The sequence below is a fragment of the Barbatula barbatula genome (assembly GCF_947034865.1).
Source record: "Barbatula barbatula genome assembly, chromosome: 1".
In the NCBI taxonomy this organism is placed as follows: domain Eukaryota; kingdom Metazoa; phylum Chordata; class Actinopteri; order Cypriniformes; family Nemacheilidae; genus Barbatula; species Barbatula barbatula.
In genome coordinates this window covers 22,095,312-22,121,127 of record NC_136766.1, presented here as the reverse complement: position 1 = coordinate 22,121,127, position 25,816 = coordinate 22,095,312, and the positions used below count along the sequence as shown (strand labels likewise).

The following is a 25,816-nucleotide window of genomic DNA, read 5'->3' as shown; positions in this document are numbered from 1 at the left end:
AATGTTTGACAGACTAAAAATGTTAATGAATTCCTGACAACCAGTGTCTTATTCAAGCTCTTTTGGGGGTGTATTAGCACCTTTCAATAGGGTTTTAGTATGTGCCTCCTTTATTGTTATTACTGAATCACAGGGGATGGGAGTGAGTTCAGTCCGGTGCTTCAAAACACCTGGAAGGAATCAGCAAAAAAAGAGCTGAGAGATGTTAGATGAATTCAGAGACTTGTGACACAGTTTGCGGTCTGGTGTTTTGCAAGAACATGTTTATTTAACCTACTGAGTAGTGCTCCTGGTGTGAATAGGGCTCTGGCAGCCCTGATGTTGTTGTCAAGTCAAGCTGCCGTTTGCAAAACTCTTCCATTTCCTTCCACGAACAAGTCGGCGTGTACTAATCGACATGTTTCGTGCAACTGTGTGTTTTCCATGTAAAGAGAATTCTGTGAGTTCAGATTTGTTTATTTAAAGCTACAGTGTTCAAGTAGTGTAATGCAGGGGTTTGACACCCAAGTATGATCATTCATGTGTCTCATTTTAGTTTAAATGGCTTATCTTTTATTAATAGCCAATTTATATACTGTACAATTAATATAATAAATTAATGGTTACTTAGCAAAAACATTTTAATAAGCATGTTTTGTTTATTGTGCGTTCCAAGTAATATCAATCACTGCAGTTCGGTTGTTTTGATTATGAAATAATAACTAAAAAGCTAACAAACTAACACAAGCTAAGTAACACAATCAAAAACATGATTTTTCTTTCTTGCTAATTGAACAAGCAGGATTACTTTGCAATTATCTATGTGCTCTGAGCCGAGCCTGAACAATAAGGGACAGAGAACATGAGTTTCTAAAACAGGGAAACTAACAAGGAATAATGCCACTGGGCGTGTGAAGGGAATGAAACACTGAGGGCGAGATTACAGGGAAATAAGGGGCGGGGCAAAGACATGCGACAGGAGAGCACATGGCGCAAAGTGACAACAATGGCTACGTGCTTCCCGACAAACACAATTGTATCATGACAGTACCCCCGCCCCTGGCGTCCCAAGGTTTGAAACTCAGTGGAACAAAACAGACAGGCATGAGGACAAACACCTCAGACAAAGAACAGAACAAATGAGGGGAACATGGAGGAGACAAAAAAAGGGTTATGGTGGCACAACAAAAATAGCATTAACGGGAGGGGGAGGGGGAATGGGTAGCCCAATCTTGGGAACACTAGGTATGGGTGTGACAGGGGACAAATCTAGGAGGGACTGGGGCTCTCCTTCTGGAGTGGGGAGGTGTGGGAGGGGCAGGACAGAAAGGGAATATAGAATGTGGTGAGTGTCCTGGAGCTGAACTGGCGCTTGGGCTGATTGCGGCGATTGAGGCAGCGATCCCCTCCTCGGAGCTGGATACGTATGACGCGGAGTCCCACGACTCCCTTCTCACACGACTCCCTTCTTCCAAGACTGACTGGCGGGGCAGGACCTTTGGGAGTCGAGGTGGGCGGAGCAGAGTTCCCTAGAGTTGCGACAGCCACCACGCAATCCTCTGGGATGGGAGTCAGGCATGAACGTGTGGAGTCCCGAAGGCAGCTGGAGGAGAGGCCGTTGACCAGCTCGAGGAAGGACCCCCGGATCATTCTCTCTCTTTCTGCTAGAGACAGAGGATTGACGATGCCCACAAGGAAGTATGCATTCAAGAGCATCTCTGGAAGACAAAAGCTGGTGTTCAGCCAATTCCCGCCTAGCCAGGGATGAGTTGCTGCCTGCTGGGTTCATCTCTTGCCGGTTCGATCTGTCAGGATTCAAAGACAGAACCCAGACGCAGACAGCAGGTAGCAACAAAAATAATTTGAATCAAACAAAAACACACAATGGGGGACAAACAACAAATAAACAGGACTTAAACAAATTTACTACCATTTTCCTTTTTGTCAATACTAGATGAGCAGTAACCTTGTGAAACTAGATTTATCTGAAAGACTGCCTTGGTCAACTGGGCTCACCAAAAATATCATAATGTTAAATGGGTAACATCACAGCTAAAGCAGAACCACCATTTCAATGGAAATGCATTCTAGCCTTTTCAGCAGGATGGAGCTGCCAGTCCCCAACTCTATGAAAAAAGCATTATTCATCAAGAGCGCATAATCACAATATGTCTGTCAATGTGCGTATGTCAACGCTGATGTGTTATTAAGTGACAAACATCATTCTCACTGAATACATTTTAAATCACAAAAGACTGAGTAACTGACAACACATGGTTGTGACTCATGGGCTCTTCTTCAAACCGAGCATGTGACTGCGCCGTTGCATCTCCCGTGCGGTAATGGATTTCTCTGTTTCTCAATGTCTCTTCAGGGGCAGGGAGAAGCTTCAGCAAGAGACACAAGGATGGAGGGAGACTGTCTCAGTTGCATCAAGTACCTTATGTTCATCTTCAACTTCTTCATCTTTGTGAGTTTTCTCTTTTATGACTGTGGGTTATTGTTCTATTGCTTTTGTTCTATTGTTAATTTTCAAAACACATTTTATCTTGACTCTGACATGTTGGTTGTATTTGTTCCTGAGTGGTTAAGATAGTTTGCTTCGGTTGGAAGCATATTCTCCTGTTTTCTTTAACATTGTAAAAAGCAATGTTGATTGATATGTAGTTTTCTTAAGAAAATATAGAGTTCTAAAGATCCCCTTTGAACAAACCTGAAAGTTACAGTGGAGTAAGAACAAATGCATTGATCGTCCGCCAGCGTGCCTTGGTTTTGCTCATGAACCACACTGAACTTCCTTCGTTCCTCAAAGGTGTTTTGTTAGCAACCGTATGACCTTCTCTTTGCCACCTAGTGGAGTGGGAAAATGCTCAGTTCCATAGAAAAGCTCAGAACAATGTTAGCATAAATAATATTGCCTGAGACAGAAACACAACAGGCATTCCTAACTCTTGTTAAAACCCCATTAAGCCATATTTTGTGTTTATATTGATATACTCTAAGCCCTCTTTTCTTTCTAGCTCGGAGGTGCATTCCTTCTAGGGGTGGGAATCTGGGTGCTGGTGGATCCGACAGGTTTCCGGGAGATTGTGGCAACCAACCCTTTACTGTTTACTGGAGTCTCTGCAATTTTGGTCATGGGTGGGATGTTGTTCCTCTTGGGATTCCTGGGCTGCTGTGGTGCAATACGGGAAAATAAATGTCTTCTACTGTTTGTATGGGATTTTCTCTCTTTAACTTTCTATTAATATCATATGATTTCTTTTCACATATTCATGCAACTACAATAGATCACAAATATTACTAATGCAGTATATCTCAATTCCTTTTTATTACCTTTGCACAGTTCTTTATGCTCATACTCATCATATTCCTGGCAGAGCTCGCAGTAGCCATTCTGGCCTTTGTATTCAGAGAGCAAGTGAGTGTCATTACAGCTGAATATGCAGTAATTATGCCACCTGTCTGTATAATATTCCTTTGCTCCCATCACTCATGTCAGTCTGTGCATCAACAGCTCACCAGGGATTACTTTACCAAGGAGCTGAAAACACATTACCAAGGCAGCAACAGCAGCGATGTCTTCACCTTCACGTGGAATGGCATAATGACCACAGTATGTCAACATTACGATTAGCTTATTTAGACTACACACAGTTCAAAATAATAACATTTATTTTGTATTGGCGTTTCTAGTTTGATTGTTGTGGGGTAAACAGTGCTGAAGACTTCGATGATCACAGTCTTTTCAGACGGCTGAACCCCAGCAGACTGGTGCCGGAGGTCTGTTGCCACAGGAACGATCTGATGATGAGCAGGGAGGAGTGTGTCAAGGGAATTATGCCAATCCGTAACAAGGTCAGCGGTCCCCGCAAATGACTAAATGCTTGTCATTCAGATGCAATTAAACAAAATGTTCAACTAGAAAAAGATCAGAGATTAAACACAAAGAAGAGAATGTATAACACGCTTGTTTGCATGGTAGCTCTTAAAAAGAATTTTTGAGGTTCTGAGCTATATATGCTTTCTGTTGTGCATTATATTACATAAATTCTCAAGACGACATACACAAGATGAGTTATAGCTTATGCCATAAATAAATTATTTGATGATGAAACACACATAATCTATTGAAACAGGGCTGTTATTCGGCGGTGGTGGATTATTTTGAGACATACATCTATGTGGCTGGAGCTCTTGCTATTGTGGTGCTGACCATTGAAGTAAGATGATGATTTTGCTTCATTATATAAAAGACTTGACCAATGTAATAATCTCACAGCATGTTACACTTTCCGTGTAAATTTACAAGGGTTTATTAGTGCCACCTAGTGGAGAGAGTAGCTTTGCTTATATTTTGTATTACTTATTAAAGTGGACATAACTCATGTTAATCTTGAGTTTGATCACATTTCTAAGAGACCGATACAGCTGTATAATTATTTCCGAAAACCTTCTGGGGGGGAGTTCTGGGGGGGTTGTTGGTTGGATGGATCTAAAGCAGGTGCCCACCCATTGCCAGTAAAAACAGACATATGACTTAGTTTCACTTGCCGCGTACAGTTAATGTCCAGCGTCATTTAGCACTGGGACCGGGGGGGGGGGTTCTGGGGGGTTGTTGGTTGGATGGACCTAAAGCAGGTGCCCACCCATTGCCAATAAAAACAGACATATGACTTAGTTTCACTTGCCGCGTACAGTTAATGTCCAGCATCATTTAGCACTGGGACCGGGGGGGGGTTCTGGGGGGTTGTTGGTTGGATGGACCTAAAGCAGGTGCCCACCCATTGCCAATAAAAACAGACATATGACTTAGTTTCACTTGCCGCGTACAGTTCATGTCCAGCATCATTTAGCACTGGGACCGCGCCATCTAGCAGTTTCAAACGATCGCCAAATCCAGTGTTATAGTCTTCCTATTGCTTGTCGGTTGACTCGTGGGCAGGCTATTTCTTTCACCTTGCCGTAGACGTGCTTTTCCGGTAGAATTGTTTAATAAGGGAATAATGAAAATACGTTTCGTAACTACTTTTAAATTTGCATAAAACTTTACTAAACCTATACGAACGCTAGTGGAGTGTATCAAGCACAGAAAAACTACGTCATATGTCCAAATCTTTTTTTGATAAGTTGACCATGTTAAGCATTAGAAGACAGCACGTTTAACATTGTAAAGAAGTCAGAATGCATGAAACACCATTGCAATAAAAATATTTGTATTGGACTCATTTAATTTTTCTTTTCTTCTCTCCTCAGCTTTTTGCCATGGTGTTTGCTATGTGTTTGTTTAAGGGAATCCAGTAATCAACACATGTTGTACATGAGGACATATTAAGAAGGAGAATAGCATGGGATGGAGGACACTAAGAAACTAAAGAAAACAATCATATATTTGTCATCTCTGTTTTTTAAAGTTACAAAGATTTACCAAAAATAACGTATAACATACTTCACAACTGGGTGTCTGACCTCTCTGGTAATGCAAAATATATATGTCAGATTCCTAAAGGAACAGTATATACATCAGTCCATTAACAATAATGGAGGTACATCTTGCATTGATATTTGAATATATAGGCTATAGATGACAAAAGATTGATTATTACTGAGTTGTTTGACTTCTGGTCTTATTCAGCACTGTTCCAGAGCCATGCCTAAAAAACTACTCAGTGCGAATGTTTAAATGTGTGTGTGACAGAGAGTACTATTGTATGTGTGTTTCTGTATAAATTCTCAAAAGCCAGAAGCTTGTATAAAGTGTTTTATGTGCTCAAACCGTAAATATTTTGTCATTTTAGAAAAACTGTATGTATTTGTGTTGAATCTATTGTAACTATAATATTAAAAATGAACAGTAAATTTACATCACTTGCATGAACATTCATTAAACTAAGTTTTGAAGAAATAAACTATACATTAATCAAATGTCAATCAACATATGAGGGAAAATGCTTTGGGCAAAAATATGTCTAAAAATTATTTTTCAAAAATCGTATTAATGCTAAAATAATGATTTTTAGAAGATCGAATGAATGTATTGATCTTAGCATACTACATCCAAATAGCTTTAAGGAGTATTTCTTTAGATTGAATTGTTTCTTTTTGGGGAAATGTAAGATTTAATTGTTTCCAGTTTTATGGTTCACAGGAGCTATGGGGTATGAGTGTCGCAGAATAATAATGAGTCACAAATCTTTTCAGGACAGTCATATAAGAACACAAATCAATGTTTACAGAAAAGCATAACAAGATATATATTCTGTCTGAGGTCAGTACAAGATAAATAGCCTGTGCTGAACATATATGTCAAGATCATCTTTCAACTGAGGGGCCTGCAAGAGATATACAGTATACATACAATGATATGAACAGGTAATAGGCCTGCTTTAGTTATTTTACTCCTACAACCCCTATGTAGAGTAATTACGCAGGTGTTTCTATGAAAAAATCGACATTTGAGAATGTGGGAATTCGTTACCTTCTCCAAAATGGGGGATGCAGAAACTTTTTGACAAATCACTTTTGGCATTAGGATCCTAAGTTCAAGGCGTCCATTGTAACCACTAGAGGTCATCACAATGTTTTGCTTCCTGGAATTATCTGCACTTGTTTGTAATCACTCATGGTGTTTATAATGTTGTTTCTTGTTATAGTGTAAAGCCGGTTTTATTTACTGTGAGTTTTTGAGTGTTATTGGTCAGTGTTTATCATTTTATTTTTGTTTGTTTGTTTAAAGCACAACATTGAAGTCTTAGTAAACCTTGTTTGTCAGCTGTGGTAATACCATTTATGCATAATAACTTAACCCACAAGCTCCTTGTAAAGGTAAAATTAATCATTGATATTTGGGGTGTGCCCACTCTACCCTGGGCCCATCAGAGAGAGAGTATAAAGTTGACTTCATCCTGAATATCGTACAACATGTCCATTATATAAATCAAACCTGCTATGTTAAATGTCATGTGTGTTCTTCCTATCAAATAGTATTAGAACCATAAACACTTTAAACTTGAAGCACTTTCAGAAACACAGCAGACTTATAAAAATAAATCTTTATTGCACGTCACGGATCAGCCTGTAATAAGAAAAAAGACAGATTTCCACTTAATATTGTAAATCAATACACCACAAACACTTCCAGTAAGGGCAATACATTTTCTATTCAAAAGATTTTATATCGGAATATCGGACTTACTGCCAATTTTCTGTCCAATAATTCTATCTCCTTCTCTACCTTTCGCATTTTTAAAGCCCTGTATGCCATTTCTTGCCTCCTGTTGGAGATCTCTACTTGTAGATACTTCTTATATAAAACCTTTACATCCTCCACAGGTTCCTTTGGAATGAAAACATTAAAAAAGCTTTATCAGACCTTTCACGTCACCATGTACGTCACACTGCAAAGGGTTATACAAGTGTTTGATGCTTATTTTGTTATTATTTAAAGTAAAGCACAGATACATAGCCTAGCCTAATGTTTATCCAATCTACCGACTATTTGTATAGTATTAAAGAATAAAATATGATGATGCAATTACTTACAGACTCCGCTTGCTCTTCCTCTGATATTGTAGGTGGCGGAAGCAGTGTCAATTCATGTTCAGTCACTGAAATGATGATATGGATGATGTACCAGCTGCAATCCCAGTGTATACAGACAATTGAATAAAGAAGGTGATGCACAGACCTTTGACATAACTGTTGCAGCTGGCCACATCTCCTGGATCAGAGCAGCAGCCTCCAACTATACTCTCGATGACAGGGCCATCCATGCAATTCTCAGGGGGCAGCTCCTCTGCAGCTACGTACTCCTCTTTTGTTGTCACTTCTCCTAACGTTACCGTCTTCATTGCAGCTTTCCTCCTGTTTGCTAATTTATGTGCATTTTAAAAATGAGTTGCATAAAAGGACACTTCGCATCAACCTATACACTTACCGCTTTGAACGATGTTCTTGTATTTCACCTTCACTTGCTGCCACGTCCTTTTTGGTCCCATAGGACAGAACCTGTTGATAATATTTAGGTGCAAAACTTCATTAAATTTTAAAAGAATGGGTAATCCTATTTTAACATAATAATATGCACATACAAAAGGTGAGCACAGGGTTCATGCACAGCTACTGCACAGCGAATGGCCTATATAAATAAATTAGGGGTTACACCGTTAGAAATAAACTTACGCATTTAATTTAGCAGCAATTTTACGCCAAGCATCTTGTCGGATTTTTGAAGCAGCTACAGTATTACCTTTGGTTTTTAGTAAATGTTTCACTTCTTCATATCCTTCTATTATAATTTGCAGCTCAGCAGGAGTAAAGTAAGCAGCACGCTGTTTAGCCATGATACGAGTTGCGAATGCTCACGCGCACCAACCTGCAGTTACGTTAATAAACAACAGTTTGCTTTAAATTTGTTAGATATTTTAATTCGAGATTTCTGTTGGAAGAACCGAAAATCCTCCATATGAATTATCGAGCTAGCTCAATCCGGGACATGACAACTAATCCGGGTTTTGTTTAACCACGGTCAAAGAACTGGCCACACGGGGTTTTCTAAAACAGCAAACAAAGCGGAAATATATCGCATAATAATGAACATCTGATGATGATGTTTAAAGTGCTTTGTATCAATAAGAAAAAAATGGTGGCTAATATTGTGAACAGAAAACTGTTGCCTATGGATGTATCTAAACACCTAACAAGTTGCCTACCTAGGGACGAACGGAACGCGCCTATGATGCCCAGAAATGCTGTCTAGGTAGACAGCTCACTATGTTTCGAGACGCATCCTATGACTTACAACCGTTCCGCCAAAACACCAGAGGGCGCTACACGCCGATGCCGCACGTAGACATTACAGCAACTCTTAATGCAGAAGAACACGTTCGCTTCTTTCCTGTCAGCTGTTCTTTCCCCCATAGCACAGAGAATGTGTTATGGGAAAATAAACAACATTTATATTGGTCGCATTTAGCCTTTTAACCACTTTTGGTCAACGAATTCGATTATGAATTAGGTGTGGTGAAACCTGGAGACAGAGAAGGTTAGTGAATGATTTTACAGTGCCTATGGAACCTTATTTACTGACGCTATCTAGTGTTTTCTTTACTCGTAAACATTGGATGTGTTTTGTGAGTGTAATCTTCTGTTGATGTTGACTTTATTGTCCTTATGTTTAGTATCCCAGAGACACCATTGATTTATATTTTTTTAAATCAGTATTTGCCTTAGTTGTATTATATGTAAATCGAATCTAAATTCATTTTATAGTTTTTTTAGATGAAGTAAACATTTTACAACATATACGTCAACAAACATTACAACACGACACACTCTTTCAGAAACATTATTCACTATGTTTACGAGTAAAGATTAAACACAATTGGCATGAGTGACTGCTAAAGTGTGGACACAAATCAGAGTATCAAGCAGAAATTGTGTTCATAATTGGTTTTAATAAGTTTAGGGAAGGCCAGTAATGTTATGTATCTATAAAATATGTCTAGACAAACAATTTGTTTGCACAATAGTTGTGTAAATGGCTTAAATTAGAGTCATTTGTCCTAAAATGTGATACATTATCTTGAAAACTTTTATGCCATTGGCCATCATTATGTTAAAATGCACTAACGTTACCGCTCATTTTGTCAATCTAGCAATTGCAATAATGGCGATTAATTGACCTTTTTAAAGCTCTGACAATTATAATGATTTATTACAATTAATTTATTAAATCAAGAAAATGTATCTTTAAGAAATGTGAAAATTCTGGAAAAAAACTAATGACATAAAATATTGAATGACCATAACAGAAAAGACTGTCTTGAGCACTAAAAGATATGAGATATGAGAATCATGTTATCTTGCTGTCTAGAAGCAGAATGTCTGGAATCACATTATTAAAAAAAAAAGCTGATACAACTCAAATGATGGAGAAATATAATTTGTATGTACCAGAAGGATGGTGGATGAAGAATACTCCAGATACTGCAGATCACCCTTATTTACAATTCCAATTATGTCAAATATTTGTATATATGCCAATTATGACGATTATTTAATAATTGTGACAGCCCTATAATGTCAGTATTTCATTTCTTTCAATTGAAGATGTTGATAAATGCCAAGAGGGCATTTTTTGGGGCAGCTTGCGGAGGAGCTACTTTGAAGATACTAAAATGTAATAAGATTTATCGGGGAACTTAATTCAATTTATCAATATTTTTATCTCATATTTTTGTAGAGTTTCCTATTATTCAAAAATGTGAAAATTAAATATGAATAATGAATGTGATGCTGAGCTTATTAGTGTGGTGTTTGTTTTTGCAGTGGTTTTGGCTCTGGACGGGCTCATCATGTGTGCTTCTGGAAAGTATAGCTCCAGGGGCCCTGCACTCATACCTCGAATGAAGACTAAGCACCGGATCTATTACATCACCCTCTTCTCTGTGGTCTTACTTGGGTTGATCGCAACTGGAATGTTCCAGTTTTGGCCTCACTCCATTGAGTCCTCAGCAGAATGGAGTCTGGACCGTCGCAGTGTGCATGATGCTCCCCTGGTCAGGATACCTTCGAGCAGCCCTATTCCCGAGAGGGGTGACCTGAGCTGCCGAATGCACACTTGCTTCGATGTGTATCGCTGTGGATATAATCCTAAAAACAAAATCAAGGTAATGCAGCGGCAGGTAGATCTGTGATTTGTCTGTATTATTGTTGTTGTCATTGCAGTTCTTGTGTATTAATAGTGTTTGTGTGTGTAGGTTTACATCTATCCTCTTCAGAGACTTGTGGATGATGTTGGAGTCCCCATCAGTAGCACCGGGCTGTCTCGAGAATACAATGACTTGCTGAGCGCCATCTCAGACAGTGACTTTTACACTGATGATGTGTCCAGAGCCTGTCTCTTCATACCATCTATTGATGTGCTGAATCAGAACTCTCTGCGGATTCGTGAGACGGCTCAGGCTCTGGCCATGCTGCCGAGGTAGATATTTATTCTCCTCTTGTGTTCCACTATTTTTAAGCAGGTTGCGTAAACATCATCTGCATTACAAATTCTTAAATATCTGTTATTAACTATATGGTCATCATGGTTATTGTTACGTTTTAAGATGGGACAAAGGTATGAACCACCTGCTCTTCAACATGCTACCTGGAGGACCACCTGACTACAACACAGCTCTGGATGTCCCCAGAGACAGGTGAGATCTAGACTTTCAACATATGACTTTTACTGTAATCTGCAATGAATAAAACTCATACATTTCTAGGGCTACATCTTGATTATTTGTTTTAGACCTTTTTTTAAGTTATATTAATTTACTTACTTTTTGACCTGTTTCAAACTTACCCAGTATTGACCAACTGATGTGCCTTGAAATGTGAATGTTTGTTGGATGGGTTGACACAGTTTTTACTGAAACAAGAAGTTAGGGTGGGACATACTTAGTGTCACACCCTTTTAACATTTTATTAAACTTTTAATTAATTATATTTTAATTACATTTAAGTCACTTTAAATAGAATGAGATAATTATGAGATGCTGAAGTACAGATTAATGTAATAAAATCATTGAACTGTATTGGCGGAAGTGAAAAACTTTACATTTGACATGCTTATGTCTTCTAAATGTGAATTATGACTGTTTTTGGAGCACACTAGTTTGTAGGTATCATTAAATTTTACATATTCACACTAAAAGCAACTTTCATGAGGTCTTTCCCTTTTGGCTCTAGTAACAATATCAAGACCCTAAATTTGTTATATTGTTGTTTTTTTACCTTTATAATACATTTTTTCATTTCTTTTTTCTGTCATAAATGTTTTTATGCTCTTTGTTTTTACTGTGATTGTGACCGCCGAATGAGTACATATTCATGGTTGGGATTTACCAATACCACCGAGTTAAACCAAACATTAAAATGCTCTCAGATTCTCTTCCGTTAACCTCAAGTTGTTTTGGTCTTAAGGAAGATTGAACTTGTTGCTAATGAGGTGTTTTTTGGGGCGTAACCACTTCTAGTAAGAACAGCAATTGTGTCCACCCAACGGGGGGTTTGCAAAAGGCAAGGTTTTACTGATGGTTTGAAATATTTTTCCAGCCCAATGACCAAAAACATGTTTCAATAAAATGAATCACTTTGTTATTATACTCAGATATTTTGGAAACAGGGTAGTGGAACAGATACCGTGATCTTTAACCCCAGAAGTTAATTTCACTTTCATGTTTTGAGCTGCTTGACCAAGCATGAGATATATTGCATGTTTTTGGTGCCAGTAGGGGGCAGCGATACTCTTTACCTCAGATTGGACCCATAATCATTTGTAGATCTTTGAGTTTAATAATATTTATTTTTAGAATGAATATTTAAAGCTGTTTTACCTCTCTACATTAGAAGTGTATTGACAGTCACAACATATTATTATACATCATAATATACATATAATAATATATATTTGTTGTTTGAATATTCTGTAATTGTAGAATAAACTGCATTGCTTGGAAATTTCAAGTCACATAATTCTAACAGACATTGATTTAGTCTCATCAGTGTCCTATTACACAGATCAACAGCTTATTAATCACCTAGATGTTCTTTTAACATCTTTATACCAAATTGTTTTCTCTTGATTTAAAATAATTTAAGCGTATTTGATATATCATCAACCTAGTGTATTCCTCAGGCCCAAAGATCAAAGATTCAGCCGAGCCGGTCATGAAAGAAAAGAACGCCCAGCCGCCTTGAGCAGGCAGATAAACGTAATCTCTTGGTATTTACTACAGCATAGACCATGTTTCCCAGCCTATAACTTGGCCACTCTATTGCTTTGGGTGGAAAAGGTGAGTTTTATGTACTAGAAAGCCCTGAAATGATGAACACTTATCTGGAGCTGTAGGGAATTTCCTGGGCTCATCCAGCTGGGCTCCATTTGGTGTGCAGCCTCATCAGAACCAGCTGCCCATGTGCGCATAAGTGTGCAGTGAGATAAAAAGACAGTGTATGTTGCATTGCCATATTTACAAGTCTCCCTTTTCTCACTTCATTCCTCATGTAAATTGAGTCTTTTTTCAAACCAGGTGACGTTTTCTTGACTTGCCGTAGAACGAGGACGTTTGTAAAATACTGCAGAGTGGTGTCTTCGCACATTTTTTTCATGTAAAACCAGTTGTATAAACCGTTGCAGAGTTTCTCTGCGACATGGTTGACGTTGTTGCCTTTGTCTCACAGAGCTCTGCTGGCTGGGGGAGGCTTCTCCACGTGGACGTACAGGCAGGGTTATGATGTCAGCACCCCTGTCTACAGTCCCCTGTCTGCTGAAGTGGACCTTCCTGAGAGACAACCGGGGTGAGATCCTGCTAAACTTACCTTTTTAGTTTAAAGGGGTTCATAGTCCTTATTTACTGATATCATTTTCGTTTTTGAGTGAACTGTCACTTTAATAATGAAACGAGAAATGTTGATGTTTGAAGAAATTTGATGTAATGTTTATTTACTCCAGGCCCCGGCGCTATTTCATTCTGTCATCCCAGACGGCCATCCATCGGGAATACCGTGTGGAACTGGAGAGGCTGAAGGAGGAGAATGGGGAGGCTGTGCTCCTCCTGGACAAATGCACTAATCTTTCTCAGGGATTGGCTTCGATTAGAAAGCGCTGCTATAAGGGCCAGGTCTACGACTACCCACAGATCCTACAGGTTGGAGTCACATTACATCTCTGTGTGTCGAATGATGTCAACTCACATTACATTTTGGCAAAAAGAGTGTATTTAAAATGACTGAAATTATATTTTCACTACCCGGGCAAATTTGTTTATAAATAAACCAATTGTTGTTTTCTTGTTGATTTTCCATTTTGCAGTCTATGCACATAAGCTGTCATAATTGATACATAATAAATGTTTATATTAAGCTTATCCTGCCCAGAAGCGACATTTGCCACCACAACATTTCTCCATTGTTGAAAACAATAGAAACAAACACCATCCACCACGCTCATCTCCCATCCAGCCCTGTCTAGACAGGAAGCACGCTTATCAGCTGGGCTAGGTGCTGGAGCACATCTGGGAGATGTTCCACATTGGTGAGGAGCAGAGGCCAAATCTTTAGGAGAGCCCCCCCTCAAGCCCTTCCAGTCTCTGATCCTTGCACCTTTCGTTACAACCACCTCGTGAACACCACATGCACATATCCCACTATTGTCTTTTTGTCTCATTGTTAATGATAATAAAATGCATCCCTTGTCGGTTCTAACTTCAGGAGTCATCGTTCTGTGTGGTTCTACGCGGGGCCCGGCTCGGCCAGGCCACTCTGAGTGATGTGCTGCAGGCTGGATGCGTCCCTGTTATCATGGCTGATTCTTACATTCTGCCTTTCTCTGAAGTGCTGGACTGGAAAAGGTAAACATGGATGTCAAAAACAGGAAATCTGGTGATGGATTGGAAGTTGCATACTGTAAGGCAGCATTGTTTAAACCTTTGTGCTTGCAGGGCATCGGTTGTCATTCCGGAGGAGAAGTTGCCAGAGATGTACACAATTTTAAAGAGCATCCCTCACAGACAGGTCGAAGAAATGCAGAGACAGGTAAAAATGTGACCACGTCATTGAAGTCTGAGAGAGAATTTGCCTGTAAGCAGCGTCTGGCCATCACGCTGGTAGACAGGTCATTAGATCACCCAGGATCCAGCCCAAGGGCTGCGAATTAAAGCGAAGACACTTTCTATAAATTTAGTCAATGTTTTTCTCTGAAGGTTTCAGTGGAATTACAAAGACACTCTGAGCTATTTATAAGAATCATTCCAACAACTCTCAGCCCAGTGTCAACAAAACCAAATGCTGTCAAAACTGATGGGTTTCAATAGCAATGAGTTCAATAGCAGATTAGTCTTAGACTAAACGCAAGCAGCCATCTCAGGTTTAATACAGGGTGAAGTTGAGGTTAGACGAGTCACAACCTTTCTACTGCTCTCCTAACATTCTTCCGTCCTTTTAATGGAGTGCATGCTCGAGTCTGAAAATAAACGGCGGGCCATGCCAAAAATAATATTCCTACAAGTGTGTGCTTTTGATTCTCCCAAGATGAAATTTCACTTGCCATACTAAATCATGATGAACGCTAATTTTAAGTATTAGTGATTTTTCTATCCAAACAAATTGTTAACCACACACTTTTCCTTTTTTTACTTCAAATTTAACTGCTCTAAACTTACTGTTAAAAGGGCTAAACCACTTTAAATATGTGAAGATTTCTTTTGATTCCACTCCTTAATGGTTGTAGTTGTTTGGTTGTGAAAAGTACAATTGAGAACCAATACAATTAGCATCCGTTTCTTAAAAATCTTAATAAGTTCTGCAATCTGGATTTGATTTTGTAATGATGTTGCATAAAGGTGTTAGGATTTTGACATGTCATGAAGTCAGTAAGATATTAATGCACACTTGAACACATCTTGATCCACTCCTTCCTTCCTAGTTTATACCAAGGAATGGCTATAGTACAACAAAAAATACGATAAAAATCGATTTTTCAAAGCACAGCTTTATTCTTGATGTTTTTAGAAACATAAACTTCCGGTGTAGCATTGAAAAGTGCAGATACCGCTAATACAAATGTAAGCAAAAGTATTCCAGACCGTAATGGACACGTGAGGAATACAGTTGGTGTAGTGGAAAATATTTGTGTTTTGACCAACAGAGGGAGCCCCCAACAACTCCATTACTGTAAACTTTCAGTCTGAAAGAGCAGCTGGTTCTGAGGTGGTATTTCATCTCTCATGTCATCACTCTTTGGAGTTTGATCTTCTTTTGTTGAATGTACTTTTTTGTCATGCTAGTATTCACCAACTGTACCCACCTCAAATGGTTGGATAGCTACGTGTGAGGAACTGTTAGGGAAAATCCAGAACGTTTTTTTAAACGTTTATGCTTCAAAGCTACAGAAGTGTAAAGAACTGGTTCAGTAGTTAATCTGATATGGTCAATTCTGTCATCATTTACTCACCGTAAATGTTTTCAATTCAAGTGTATTTACTTGTTTCAAAGCAATTTGCATGAAAATAACTGAAAAGTGGAAAATTGTTAAGAAAATAAACAGAGAAGATTCCAAACAATACTTGATATCATTGCAAAAATGTAAAGATTTTCCTAATAATACAGGACATAAAACATAATTTTTTCATTGGAACACAAATGGAGTTGTTAGGCGTAATATTAGTGACTGACATCCCCAGTGCCGATTCACTTTCATAGTATGCTAGTATTGACAATTGTTCAATCTCTTAAGAAATGGTTCAACTTTTGGCTTCACATGCCCTACATCTTGTGCTGATGAGGACTTCCAAAAAGAATTATTCTGGTCAGACTTCCAAAATAGATCACACACGTGCTTCATTAATGGAGATAAAGTGCTAGTGCAGTGGCATCATACTGCTGTAATCCTCTCTGAACTCATGTGCTGAATGAGTTTGTGCACATGCTTTACATATGACATCACTCTTTACTTCTGCTGAGTTGCCATGTAGAATTTCCAGCGTGTATGAGGATGTTCAACCATCAAGAGTACATTTTGATTGGCTGCGCTGAAATGTGGCCATAACGTCATGGTAAGAAGTGCCATTAATATTGCATTTTTACGACAGTTCAACACAAAAGAGAAAACATTTTAAACATGGTACCTTAGGAAAAACAAAGAAATTAACCCAAACCTTTTTACTATGTCTCCATTTCTGGATTGTAATTATTAAGATGTGTACCAGCCTCCATACTAATAATTATGTTAGGAACAATGTTTCAGGGTGAAAACTAGTGTGCGCAAGTGACTGAATGTGTGTAAGCGACTGAATGTTTCACCACTGCGTCTGCTCCTGTTTTTAATGTCCGCTGAAGAAATCGATGACTGTTTCAGCAGTTACTGTCATTGAGTGATACAAAAAACAGGACTGCTCCTACATCATCACTTCTGCAATGCCTCTCCTCCAATCCGATTGAACAAGCGTGACTGACTGTTGTATAACCAAATCTTACACATAACAATGTCCATAGAGAAAGAAGTTCTGGGTAGGCTTGAGAGGTTTTATAAATAACTATGTCAGAGATTCAATGCTTTCTCTTCTCACAAGACTCCATCTCTTCCCTCCTCATAAAAATTCTTGCAGGCGTTCGTGCGGGGCGGTTCAGCGCTTAGTGGGTGCGGTTTTCTCGTAGCCTCCTCCTGGTCGGAAAGAAAACTTTCATCACGAGCTGATTTATGGCCGGCTGCGCTCCCCCTGAGATCAGAAAGTCTTTTTGAATCCTCTTCCCTTCTCCATAAAAAGAAAAGCTGTTTTGGTGTAGTTGTATTTCTTCAGTGTTTAAGACCCACGAGGGCCAGGCCGTGGGGAGTGACAGAGCTTATCTAATGCGCTGAGTTCTGTGCTGGACTTATGACAACAAACACAACGGTTGCATCATTGATCTAGTGAGTTTATTTCAAAAGAGAGTGACTGGAATAGTCAGAATTGCAAACCTCTGTATGTCATTAGATTATGTATTAAATCATTGACGGCGTTAAAAGAAATATCATTAGAGGTTTCGGCTGTTGTTCAGTAATTGGCCCGGAAAAGTGGCCCGGTCTTATTTGACTCTTTGTAGTCGGGACTGATCTGACGCTGTCTGCAGTCAGACCAGGTAATGAGGCTGCCCACAGCATGCACTTGGTTGGCCCTGTTAAGGAGAGCAGGGTCACACAGGACCAGCAGAGGTGGAGCTGGGTCACTGCGGCATGGCGCCTCCTAGCAGGAGATAGCACTGTTTTATGGGTAATTAACTCTTATGTGCTCCTCACCCCTCTCTGCTGGAGCGTCGGGTTGGTTAATAGATCAGCAGAGGAGGGCAAACACTGTGTGTTCCTGTGGTGACCAATAATACTTATATATATATATATATTCAAAACCGTTGTATTCGTAATATATGAAATGTCCTTTGTGTCATTTTTTGGAGGATCTATTGACATAAATGCAATTTAATATACATAAGTATGTCTTCGTGTATAGAGACCTTACATAATGAGGCGTTGTTTTTATTACCTTAGAATGAGCTATTTCTGTCTACATACACCGCGGGTCCCTTTACATGGAATTCACAAAGTTGTTTCTACAGTAGCCCTAAACAGTCAAACTGCTCCACGGGGTGTGTTTCATAAACTTCGGCAAAGAAGCAAAAACGTGACATCTTAATTCTCTCTCAGCCTCTGTAGTTGATGCAATTCACAACTTCACCACTAGATATCGCTACACATCATACACTGGACCTTTTAATATATATTTCAGATTTTACAATATTGTTTATTGACTATGCCTATTGAATCAAGAGCAGTTAGATGAATTTTGTTGTAACTTTCTGTTTTTTGCAGCAAAAATAAAATTCGTATGATATTCTGTATAAAGAATAGATGGATGGCAATGTTACAGGCGTTTTACTCGCTAAAGGAGATTTCTCAATTCCAGTGCCTCAGCAGTGTTTCCTTTTATCTCCATTACATCAGCATTGTAACATTGTTTATACAGCAAAATTGCCATTGACCTCGCACCTCGGCTCTGTGCTGGTATGGAGTACAGTGAACCTGATCTTTGCCCTTAAACTTTAGCTGCAGTCTCAGTGCCACTTGAGTGGAAAAGTTAGTAAAAGACCGTTATTCTAAAGGGGCCATAACGTTCTGGAATGGTCCCTGCAGTCATGTCACTGGACTTTAATGGGCTGTTCGGCCTTTGAAAGGGTGTAGGGATCATAAAGGCACAAGCAGGATGGCGGGAGTGCAGGGATGTGAAAGGCCTTATCTTTTGTCTTTGGTTTTCATCTTTCACATGTTTTTTTGTGTATTTATATGCATTTGTGTTGATCAGTTTGACGTGCTTTGCAGTTCTCCCAACAAATTTTGGAATTCTGTGTCATTTATTGTTCCCTAGGCCCGCTGGTTCTGGGAAGCTTATTACAGCTCCATGAAGGCCATTGGCATGACAACTCTCCAGATTATTAATGATCGCATCTACCCGTATGCAGCTCGCACCTATGAAGAGTGGAACAATCCCCTTATTGTTGTGAGTAACCTATTTTGGTCTTTTTACAATGTATCGCACACTCACTTATTTCCTTACTTCATATTGGCTCCCATTTCTGTAATGTGCTGACTGCCCAAGTGCTTTTCACTCTGTTTTTCGAAGTGATTTTGGCAAATAATCAAAATTGTCTCATGTTTGAGGTGGGTAAAAGGTAACACCATAACTTAAGTCACATACAGAATGTTTGAAATTAAGTGTTTGCTTGTGAACAAGGAAGAATGTTTATTGAGACTGAAGAGTCGAAATACGTTCACTGGGACAAGTTGTTTTGTCGTATTGAACTTGTGTTACGAGTTGAAAATTTGATGGGAAATGGGCTTCTGTTTAAAAAAACAAAAGTGCACTGTCAGTTTCAGATATGGATTTACCCTGGAAATGCTGTGTGCTGTCCTTAGCGTTTAGACATTCTATAACCACTCTTTACTCACCATCCCTGTGGTTAGTAACTTGTATCTATATTTAAGGCACAGTTCACCCCTCGGGTTGTTCCAAATCTGTATCAATTTCTTTGTTCTGATGAACACAGAGAAAGATGAATGATCGTATCCAAACAGTTCATGACCCCCAATGACTTCCATGGTAGGAAAAATCACAAAAGTTCCCCAGAACAGTTTGCTTTCCTAAATTTTTTAGAACAGCTTCTTATGTGTTCAACAGAACAATGGCACTCTATGGTGGCAAATCACTTTTTGGTTACAAGCATTCTTACAAATATCTTTCTCTGTCTTTATGAGAACAAAGACATTATTGAACAACTTAAGGGTGAGCAAATGAAGACAGACTTTAATTTTTGGGTGAACTGTTCCTTTAAGACAATGAGACAGATCTGAGCTTTTTCTTGTTTACCTTTTTCTTTAACAAATAAATCAATTTGATTTTACACACAGTCCAAGCTTACACCAGAACCACGAGTAGTTCATTAGGAGTTTCTCATAATGTTGGTGTTCTTCATCGGTTCTTGTTCTGTCAATCACATCAGATGGCCGAGACCCACAAGAGGCTTATTGTTCCTGACTCTATCTCTACCGTAACAGTGAAGTGATCTAAAGAAAAAGTACTTTATCAACATTCTGTAAAAACACACTGAGCCGAATTGGAGGAGTACATAAATCGAGTGCATTTCTTGTTCTGCTTTCCTTTATCCATCGAGACGTAATTGAAAGCACATTTCTCCGGCTCTGCCTTAGGAGACGTTGTCAGAACAGGCGGCTTTTTGTGCTGGAGTTCTGAGGGAACTCAAGTTCAGACTCTGCCAACCAAATGAATGCTTTACATTTCATCATACATTTATTATCTGAGAAAAATGCCTTACATCACTTGCTATCGGGGTGCCAGGTCTGCCTTTTAAGTGCTGGAATAACAGGAAAGGTTAATAGAGGCTACTGTCTTGTTTCAGCTGTAGAAAAATTGCTAGTTTAAGGTGTCTTTAACCCAGCAATTGTAAATGCGTGTACACCTCATCCTCTGTCTCATGGATATGTTCCTCATCTTAAATGCGTTCTTCTTGCCTTGAAAGAGGGCAGGCTGTGTTGAAGGACGAAAGTAAGGCAACTTGACCACTGCCTTTTCCCAACAGCCCAAATCTGCAGGAAGCCACTGTCTCTCCTGCCACTTAGAATTCAGCTCTTGTCTTAGCCCGGTCTCTGTGATGTCAGCAATCGCTGCCCATCAGCTTCAATGAGACTCTGGAGGTAAATGTTCTGTGCGTTGAGCCTTTGCAATTGAACAGGCTTCCATGCTTTCATCTGGGTTCCATTTTCCACTAATCCCAAAGCTGTACTAGTATGATCCCAGCTGCAAGACTCGCCAAGCCCCCTCGGCCCACATGAAACGGCCTGCAATCCCTCACCGTCACTCGAGCCGCCTGTTCCTCCTCTGTTCACATTTGACAAAAGAACACTGGTACCTAGTAACAAGCTCTTCGCGGCTATTATAAATAACCCCCAGACTTTCATATTTCAGATGATAATAACTGCCTTGTTGTTTGAATTCCTCTCGGTCCATCGAGATTTTGATATTCAAATCAAAGCATTTTAGACTGAACGGTTCAGCATACGTTTGCTGAAACAAGCTGAAAGTTACATCTCCGGCCATTTGTCGCTTGTTCCAAACAGCAGGTGAACTCCAACCACAAGCAAATATACTGGCATTGATTGTCGGAATGAAAAATTTGTTGTTTTCCTGCTTGTTTGCTTTAACAAATCACAAAAACTCTACTTACGTGCAACCGGAGCCTGCCCAATTAGATCAGAGCGTTCTGGACGAGCTTGCGCGCACCACATCCCTTTGTTCTTCTTCATTTATCTTACCACTTATAAGTCACAGTGGTACTTTAATGATTTCCCCTTCTGCTTTAGCGTCCGTGTCAGGCACCTCAAAGAACTTTCCATTGGCGTATAAAGTTTGTTTTTTTATTAGCGGGATGCTTGACTGATGTTATGTGAAGGACGGCTGTGTCCATGGTGACAGACCGTGGCGGACGCTGCTAGGAGCTGGTTAACCACCGCTCTTTCCTTGCAGGCACCTGGAACTGCTGTATATGAGGTTGTAGTGAGCGGTGCTGTAGTCTATCAGGGCCATAGCATCCTTCCTTACGTCTTCGTTTTGTGGGGCCTTTTTGAGTTTTTTAATCTAACAGCAATCTCTTTAAAATGTTGGAAGTGTTATTACCACTGTTATGTGGGAAATTGCCATTTTAAATGAAGACCCCACAACATGGAGAACTTCACAAACTTCAAGAGGAATCTAAACTTTCCGATCAATTTATTATTTTATATCAATATAAAGTTTTATATATTATAATATATAATTTTGTTTCTTTGTTAATTAATACGTTTTTGTTCCTTATAAATCTCTATTTGTAAAAAGTTTAAGGCATATTTGTACAAGGTCAGATGCAACACAAACAATTCACAGTTTTTGTGTCAAAACATTTCACATGCTTATTATATGCCATCTTTCAGAAAAACTGACCTTATAACAAGTTAAAGACAAATACTTTAAGTACCTTTATGAAATGTAAATGAATACATGTTAAACTAAATAGTTTCACACAAACACCTTGGGAAAATACTTCTCTGGAGTGGAAATTTAAAACACCCGTTTAAAATCTTCACATATTTTGTTTAACAAAGTAGGATAATATAAAAACACGAGAACTCTATTGTGGGATCTAAGGCTTCCTCTTGGGTTACATCAAGCTGTTTATTATTTTTGCTTCATTTTTATGTTCTTTTCCCCACTGGTGAGGTTGAAGGGACCATGAAATGGCAGAGGACGTCTGTGTACTCAGCCCGCGTTTAGTCCTTATCCTACAAGCCAATAAACAGCAGTCTTCATGACCGCATCAGAGGCCCTTTAAGCGCTCGCAATATTTACTTTAACAGCGTCACTTGATCTAGGCCCCAGTTCGTGCATCTTTGCAAGTTTACAGGCTGTTTTAAAGCAAGCCAGGAAGATGAGCCAAGCCCCACGCTGGCAGGAGACAGCCACTGACGCCGATAGCGTCCCGGCACCCCTGCTTCACCCCGGTCTTGCCTGGGCTCATCTGCACCAGAGTTCACTGGAGTGAATGCATAAGATTCCACTCACAACAAACACAGCAGCTCTGAATATAAAGCAACATCAGATTCTAAGAATAATTACAGTTGGGCATATTTTGGCTTGTTTTACGCTTAGGAAACAAAATGTCAGGTTTAACTGACGGAAATAATAGTATATTGGAAATATACAATTTAATTGTAATTTTTCCAGAAATATATGTCTTGCTGCCCTGAGATTTTTCAAACATGGCCGTGAAGTGGACAAAACAGACTTCGTCTTAAATCAAAAGATTTAAGCTTCCCTTTCCAAACAATATCTCTTTGCATGACGTATGTCTCAGCATAATATGAAATCAAGCCCGTAAAACAGAACCAATAAAGCACTCAGTTTATCCTTCTAACGTAAGAAGGTTGAAGAAACAAATACATTTTAAAAGCACTTGATGTTTTGATCAGGCTACGGTGGATACCATATGTTAGCGTTTTATTTTGAGGAGATCACCAGGAAGTTTAACATTCTAATCAAATTCAGATACATAACAGTTAACAGGAAAAGGATGGAAGGATGCCATGGAATGACAAAAAGCCTGAAGCAAGGAAGTATTTGATTTAGCCAATGCAAACATGGCTCTTAATATCTGACCACATAGTATATCGCTTTCTTCACGTTGTCTTCTGCTCGCCGCCAGATTGCGCTCAGGTCAGCAAAGGAAAACAGTCTCTCTTAATAGCACCTATGCCTCACAAAGAGCATACCATTTTTTATAGATGTCAAAGAGATGTCTCTAGCTGGTAATAATTTTATTTTAATAGTTTGGCTTCTGCCAGTCTAAATAGTACTTCATCTCTTACTTAGGCAAACGCTTTGGCACATCGAAAGGTCATGGCATCCTGCACCAGCTGTTTGTTAACTGCTCGAATATTTGGTGGTTGTGTGCTCAACATTCCATAGCACTTTTAATCGCCTGCCCACCACTGTTGGTTATTAGCATTCTCAGTGATCTCTATAAGCAATGCATGTTTCCAAAGAAAGTCATTTTTGCTGGGGCAACAAATGAACTTACTGCATCACATCATTTAAAAGGTTAAAGTCATGGAAAGCACTTGCATTTCTTGTAAAGATAAGCAAACCACGATCGGTTATGTTTTTTCCAACAGAAATGGTCGAGTGTGAACAGCCCACTCTTCCTTCCTCTCATACCACCACGCTCACCCGGCTTCACGGCTGTGGTATTGACCTACGATCGAATCGAAAGCCTCTTCAGGGTCATCACAGAGATCTCCAAGGTGCCTAGTTTGGCTAAGCTACTGGTGGTGTGGAACAACCAGAACAAGAGCCCTCCCGAAGGTAAGTGTTCATTTAATTTGATTCCAGTTTATTTCTATACTATTTATTTCTATGGCACTTTTCAAAAAACTGTGTGTTTTTTCTAGATTTTTTCAAAAAATTCTAGATTTGAACCACTATCTATGTAGAAAGATGACCGAATTGATGACACGTACCTCACATTTAAATAGGTAGATGGGGATTGGAAGTACCTGTGATTTCACCAAATGGCTCGTACTTACATCAGTACATTATTAAGAGAACAGTGTACAGTATATAATTTACACTGTAGTTCAAACACACTTACAATGATGACACAACAAATGTATAAATGCATATTTAGGTTGAATTGCCATCAGCTTAATGCAACATATTTTATTTGGAAAGTGATTTGGACTAAATCAGTGACATTAGGATATTTAAGAATGAGAATGTGACATTGGGTGAAATGTCATCTCCTAAAACAACTTATAATATAGAGGAGTTCATTGATAAATCACTGAGTGCCAAATCTTGTTCCATTAGAAGTTGGAATATTTAAAGCATGAGTTAAAGCAAGTCTTTGGTCTAGGGTCACATTGAGCTTGGTTTAGCTTTAAATATTATTTTTTAACCGAAAGGATAGTTTCTCTAATGGTCTCCCCTGTACTACAGCTGTGGTCGAATTTATGGCCCATTAGCGATGTGTCAAAGTATGCTGATATTAGCAGTTATTTACTGTGGCTCCGCTTAACAAGGCGATTATGTGCACGTTTTTTTACTAAGGCCTCGGAGTATGGAAAAAAGTGGAAAGGGGAATTAAATATATCCTCTCCATAGATTTTTAGTAATGTCATTACGACGGGAAATACTTTGAAGTGGACTAATGGCTCACTGTTGCCTTTGATTAGAGGCGTCGGTGAAGGCCGGCTCTGGCTTTGTGACCCATTAGAATTAATAAGGTCTGTTCACGGGTCAACCTGGGGCTCAGGCCCTGATGAGGATGGATTTCCTCCACACCCTTTTCCATCGCTGATTATGTTTGTTTATTTCGAGTGGCTTTAGCTGCTCATGTCTTGACTGTTTGTCATTTTAATGAGGTGCTGGCAAAACACTGACAGTAAGATGTGTTTTGGGAGTTTGTCAATTAGTTTAAAACACTCGGAGGGGAGGAGAGATTTTATACGCTTGTCACAGGGGATATCATTTGCTGAAGCACTTTTAAAATGATCGTACATGAAGTACAGCCCAGACTGATTTTGGCAGTCGCAAAATTTTTAATACAGTGCAAGGAAGTAATCATGGGTATTAAAACTCTGTTGTGGTGCAAAAGTTGCTCGCTGAAGATTCTTGGTTCTTTCGATTAATGATGTGTGAACATCTCAATTTTATACTGTCGGCTCTCTGGATTACGCTTTGGGTTAGATTCAGTGTTAAACTCTTTTCCATCTTGTCTGTGTTTCTTCTGTTTTGTTGAACCCTCTGTGCCAGGCTTGGATGTGGCGACATTGTCAGTTTCCTAGCAAGAGAAGATTTGGGTCTTTTATTTCACTGTCGTCTGGGGCCGCTGAGGCTTACCAACATTTAGGAAGTGCTTTTTTCCTTTTTTCTTGGTAGTTTGTTGTGTGATGTTGTGTAAGTTGCGACAGAGACTCAATCGGAGATGAGCTCATTCCAGATCTCTTGAGATTTCCCTGGTCTCTAAACTGGGATTTGGGTTGGAGGTATAATTGCACTCCCCCGCTCTTTAGGTCGCTGTGTTTGAGTTCCAGAAGACTCTCTCGTCAGTTTTATTAGGTGACACCGTGTGTGCCATCTGTCTGTTGCGTGATCTGAGCTCCTCCCAAGCTCTTACACAACTGAAAACATAAAGAGCCTTGTATCTTCTGCCGTGA

General features: G+C 39.3%; 3 protein-coding genes across 10 annotated transcripts in view; 2 read left to right on the top strand and 1 right to left on the bottom strand.

Annotated features, from left to right (window-relative positions):
• tspan18a (tetraspanin 18a) overlaps positions 1–6,930 on the top strand; it is a 54,075-nt gene extending 47,145 nt beyond the window's left edge. For 2 of the 4 annotated variants that reach the window (XM_079475153.1, XM_079475152.1), the window contains exons 3-8: positions 2,354–2,449; positions 3,000–3,194; positions 3,326–3,400; positions 3,497–3,595; positions 3,676–3,837; positions 5,236–5,841. In XM_079475153.1, the coding sequence (XP_079331279.1) occupies positions 2,387–2,449; positions 3,000–3,194; positions 3,326–3,400; positions 3,497–3,595; positions 3,676–3,837; positions 5,236–5,283 (642 nt within the window). In that variant the 5' untranslated portion in view covers positions 2,354–2,386 and the 3' untranslated portion in view covers positions 5,284–5,841. Of the gene's footprint in view, positions 1–2,353; positions 2,450–2,999; positions 3,195–3,325; positions 3,401–3,496; positions 3,596–3,675; positions 3,838–4,118; positions 4,203–5,235 lie in introns of all 4 variants that reach the window. The other 2 variants (XM_079475151.1, XM_079475150.1) reach the window with 2 other exon arrangements.
• Positions 6,931–7,018: 88 nt separating this feature from the next.
• On the bottom strand, positions 7,019–8,658 carry LOC306900966 (uncharacterized protein). 2 transcript variants are annotated; one of them, XM_079468364.1, is made up of 6 exons: positions 8,161–8,658; positions 7,916–7,986; positions 7,667–7,849; positions 7,522–7,586; positions 7,175–7,315; positions 7,019–7,054 (listed from the first exon to the last, which is right to left on the bottom strand). In XM_079468364.1, exons 1-6 carry the CDS (start codon positions 8,319–8,321, stop codon positions 7,043–7,045), a joined length of 633 nt encoding a protein of 210 aa, XP_079324490.1. In that variant the 5' UTR covers positions 8,322–8,658; the 3' UTR covers positions 7,019–7,042. The 2 variants fall into 2 exon arrangements, with proteins under 2 accessions (XP_079324490.1, XP_079324489.1); XM_079468363.1 differs by having other exon boundaries at positions 7,026–7,315; positions 8,161–8,436.
• Positions 8,659–8,829: 171 nt separating this feature from the next.
• The window catches only part of ext2 (exostosin glycosyltransferase 2), a 29,334-nt gene continuing 12,347 nt past the window's right edge, over positions 8,830–25,816 (top strand). For all 4 annotated transcript variants that reach the window (XR_013786865.1, XR_013786866.1, XM_079459703.1 and 1 more), the window contains exons 1-10: positions 8,830–9,022; positions 10,309–10,649; positions 10,740–10,963; positions 11,091–11,180; positions 13,210–13,326; positions 13,481–13,676; positions 14,239–14,378; positions 14,469–14,562; positions 18,921–19,052; positions 23,774–23,963. Coding sequence is in view for 2 of the 4 variants with exons in the window: in XM_079459703.1 (XP_079315829.1) it covers positions 10,335–10,649; positions 10,740–10,963; positions 11,091–11,180; positions 13,210–13,326; positions 13,481–13,676; positions 14,239–14,378; positions 14,469–14,562; positions 18,921–19,052; positions 23,774–23,963 (1,498 nt within the window). In the remaining 2 variants the exon portion in view is untranslated. The remainder of the gene's footprint in view (positions 9,023–10,308; positions 10,650–10,739; positions 10,964–11,090; positions 11,181–13,209; positions 13,327–13,480; positions 13,677–14,238; positions 14,379–14,468; positions 14,563–18,920; positions 19,053–23,773; positions 23,964–25,816) is intronic.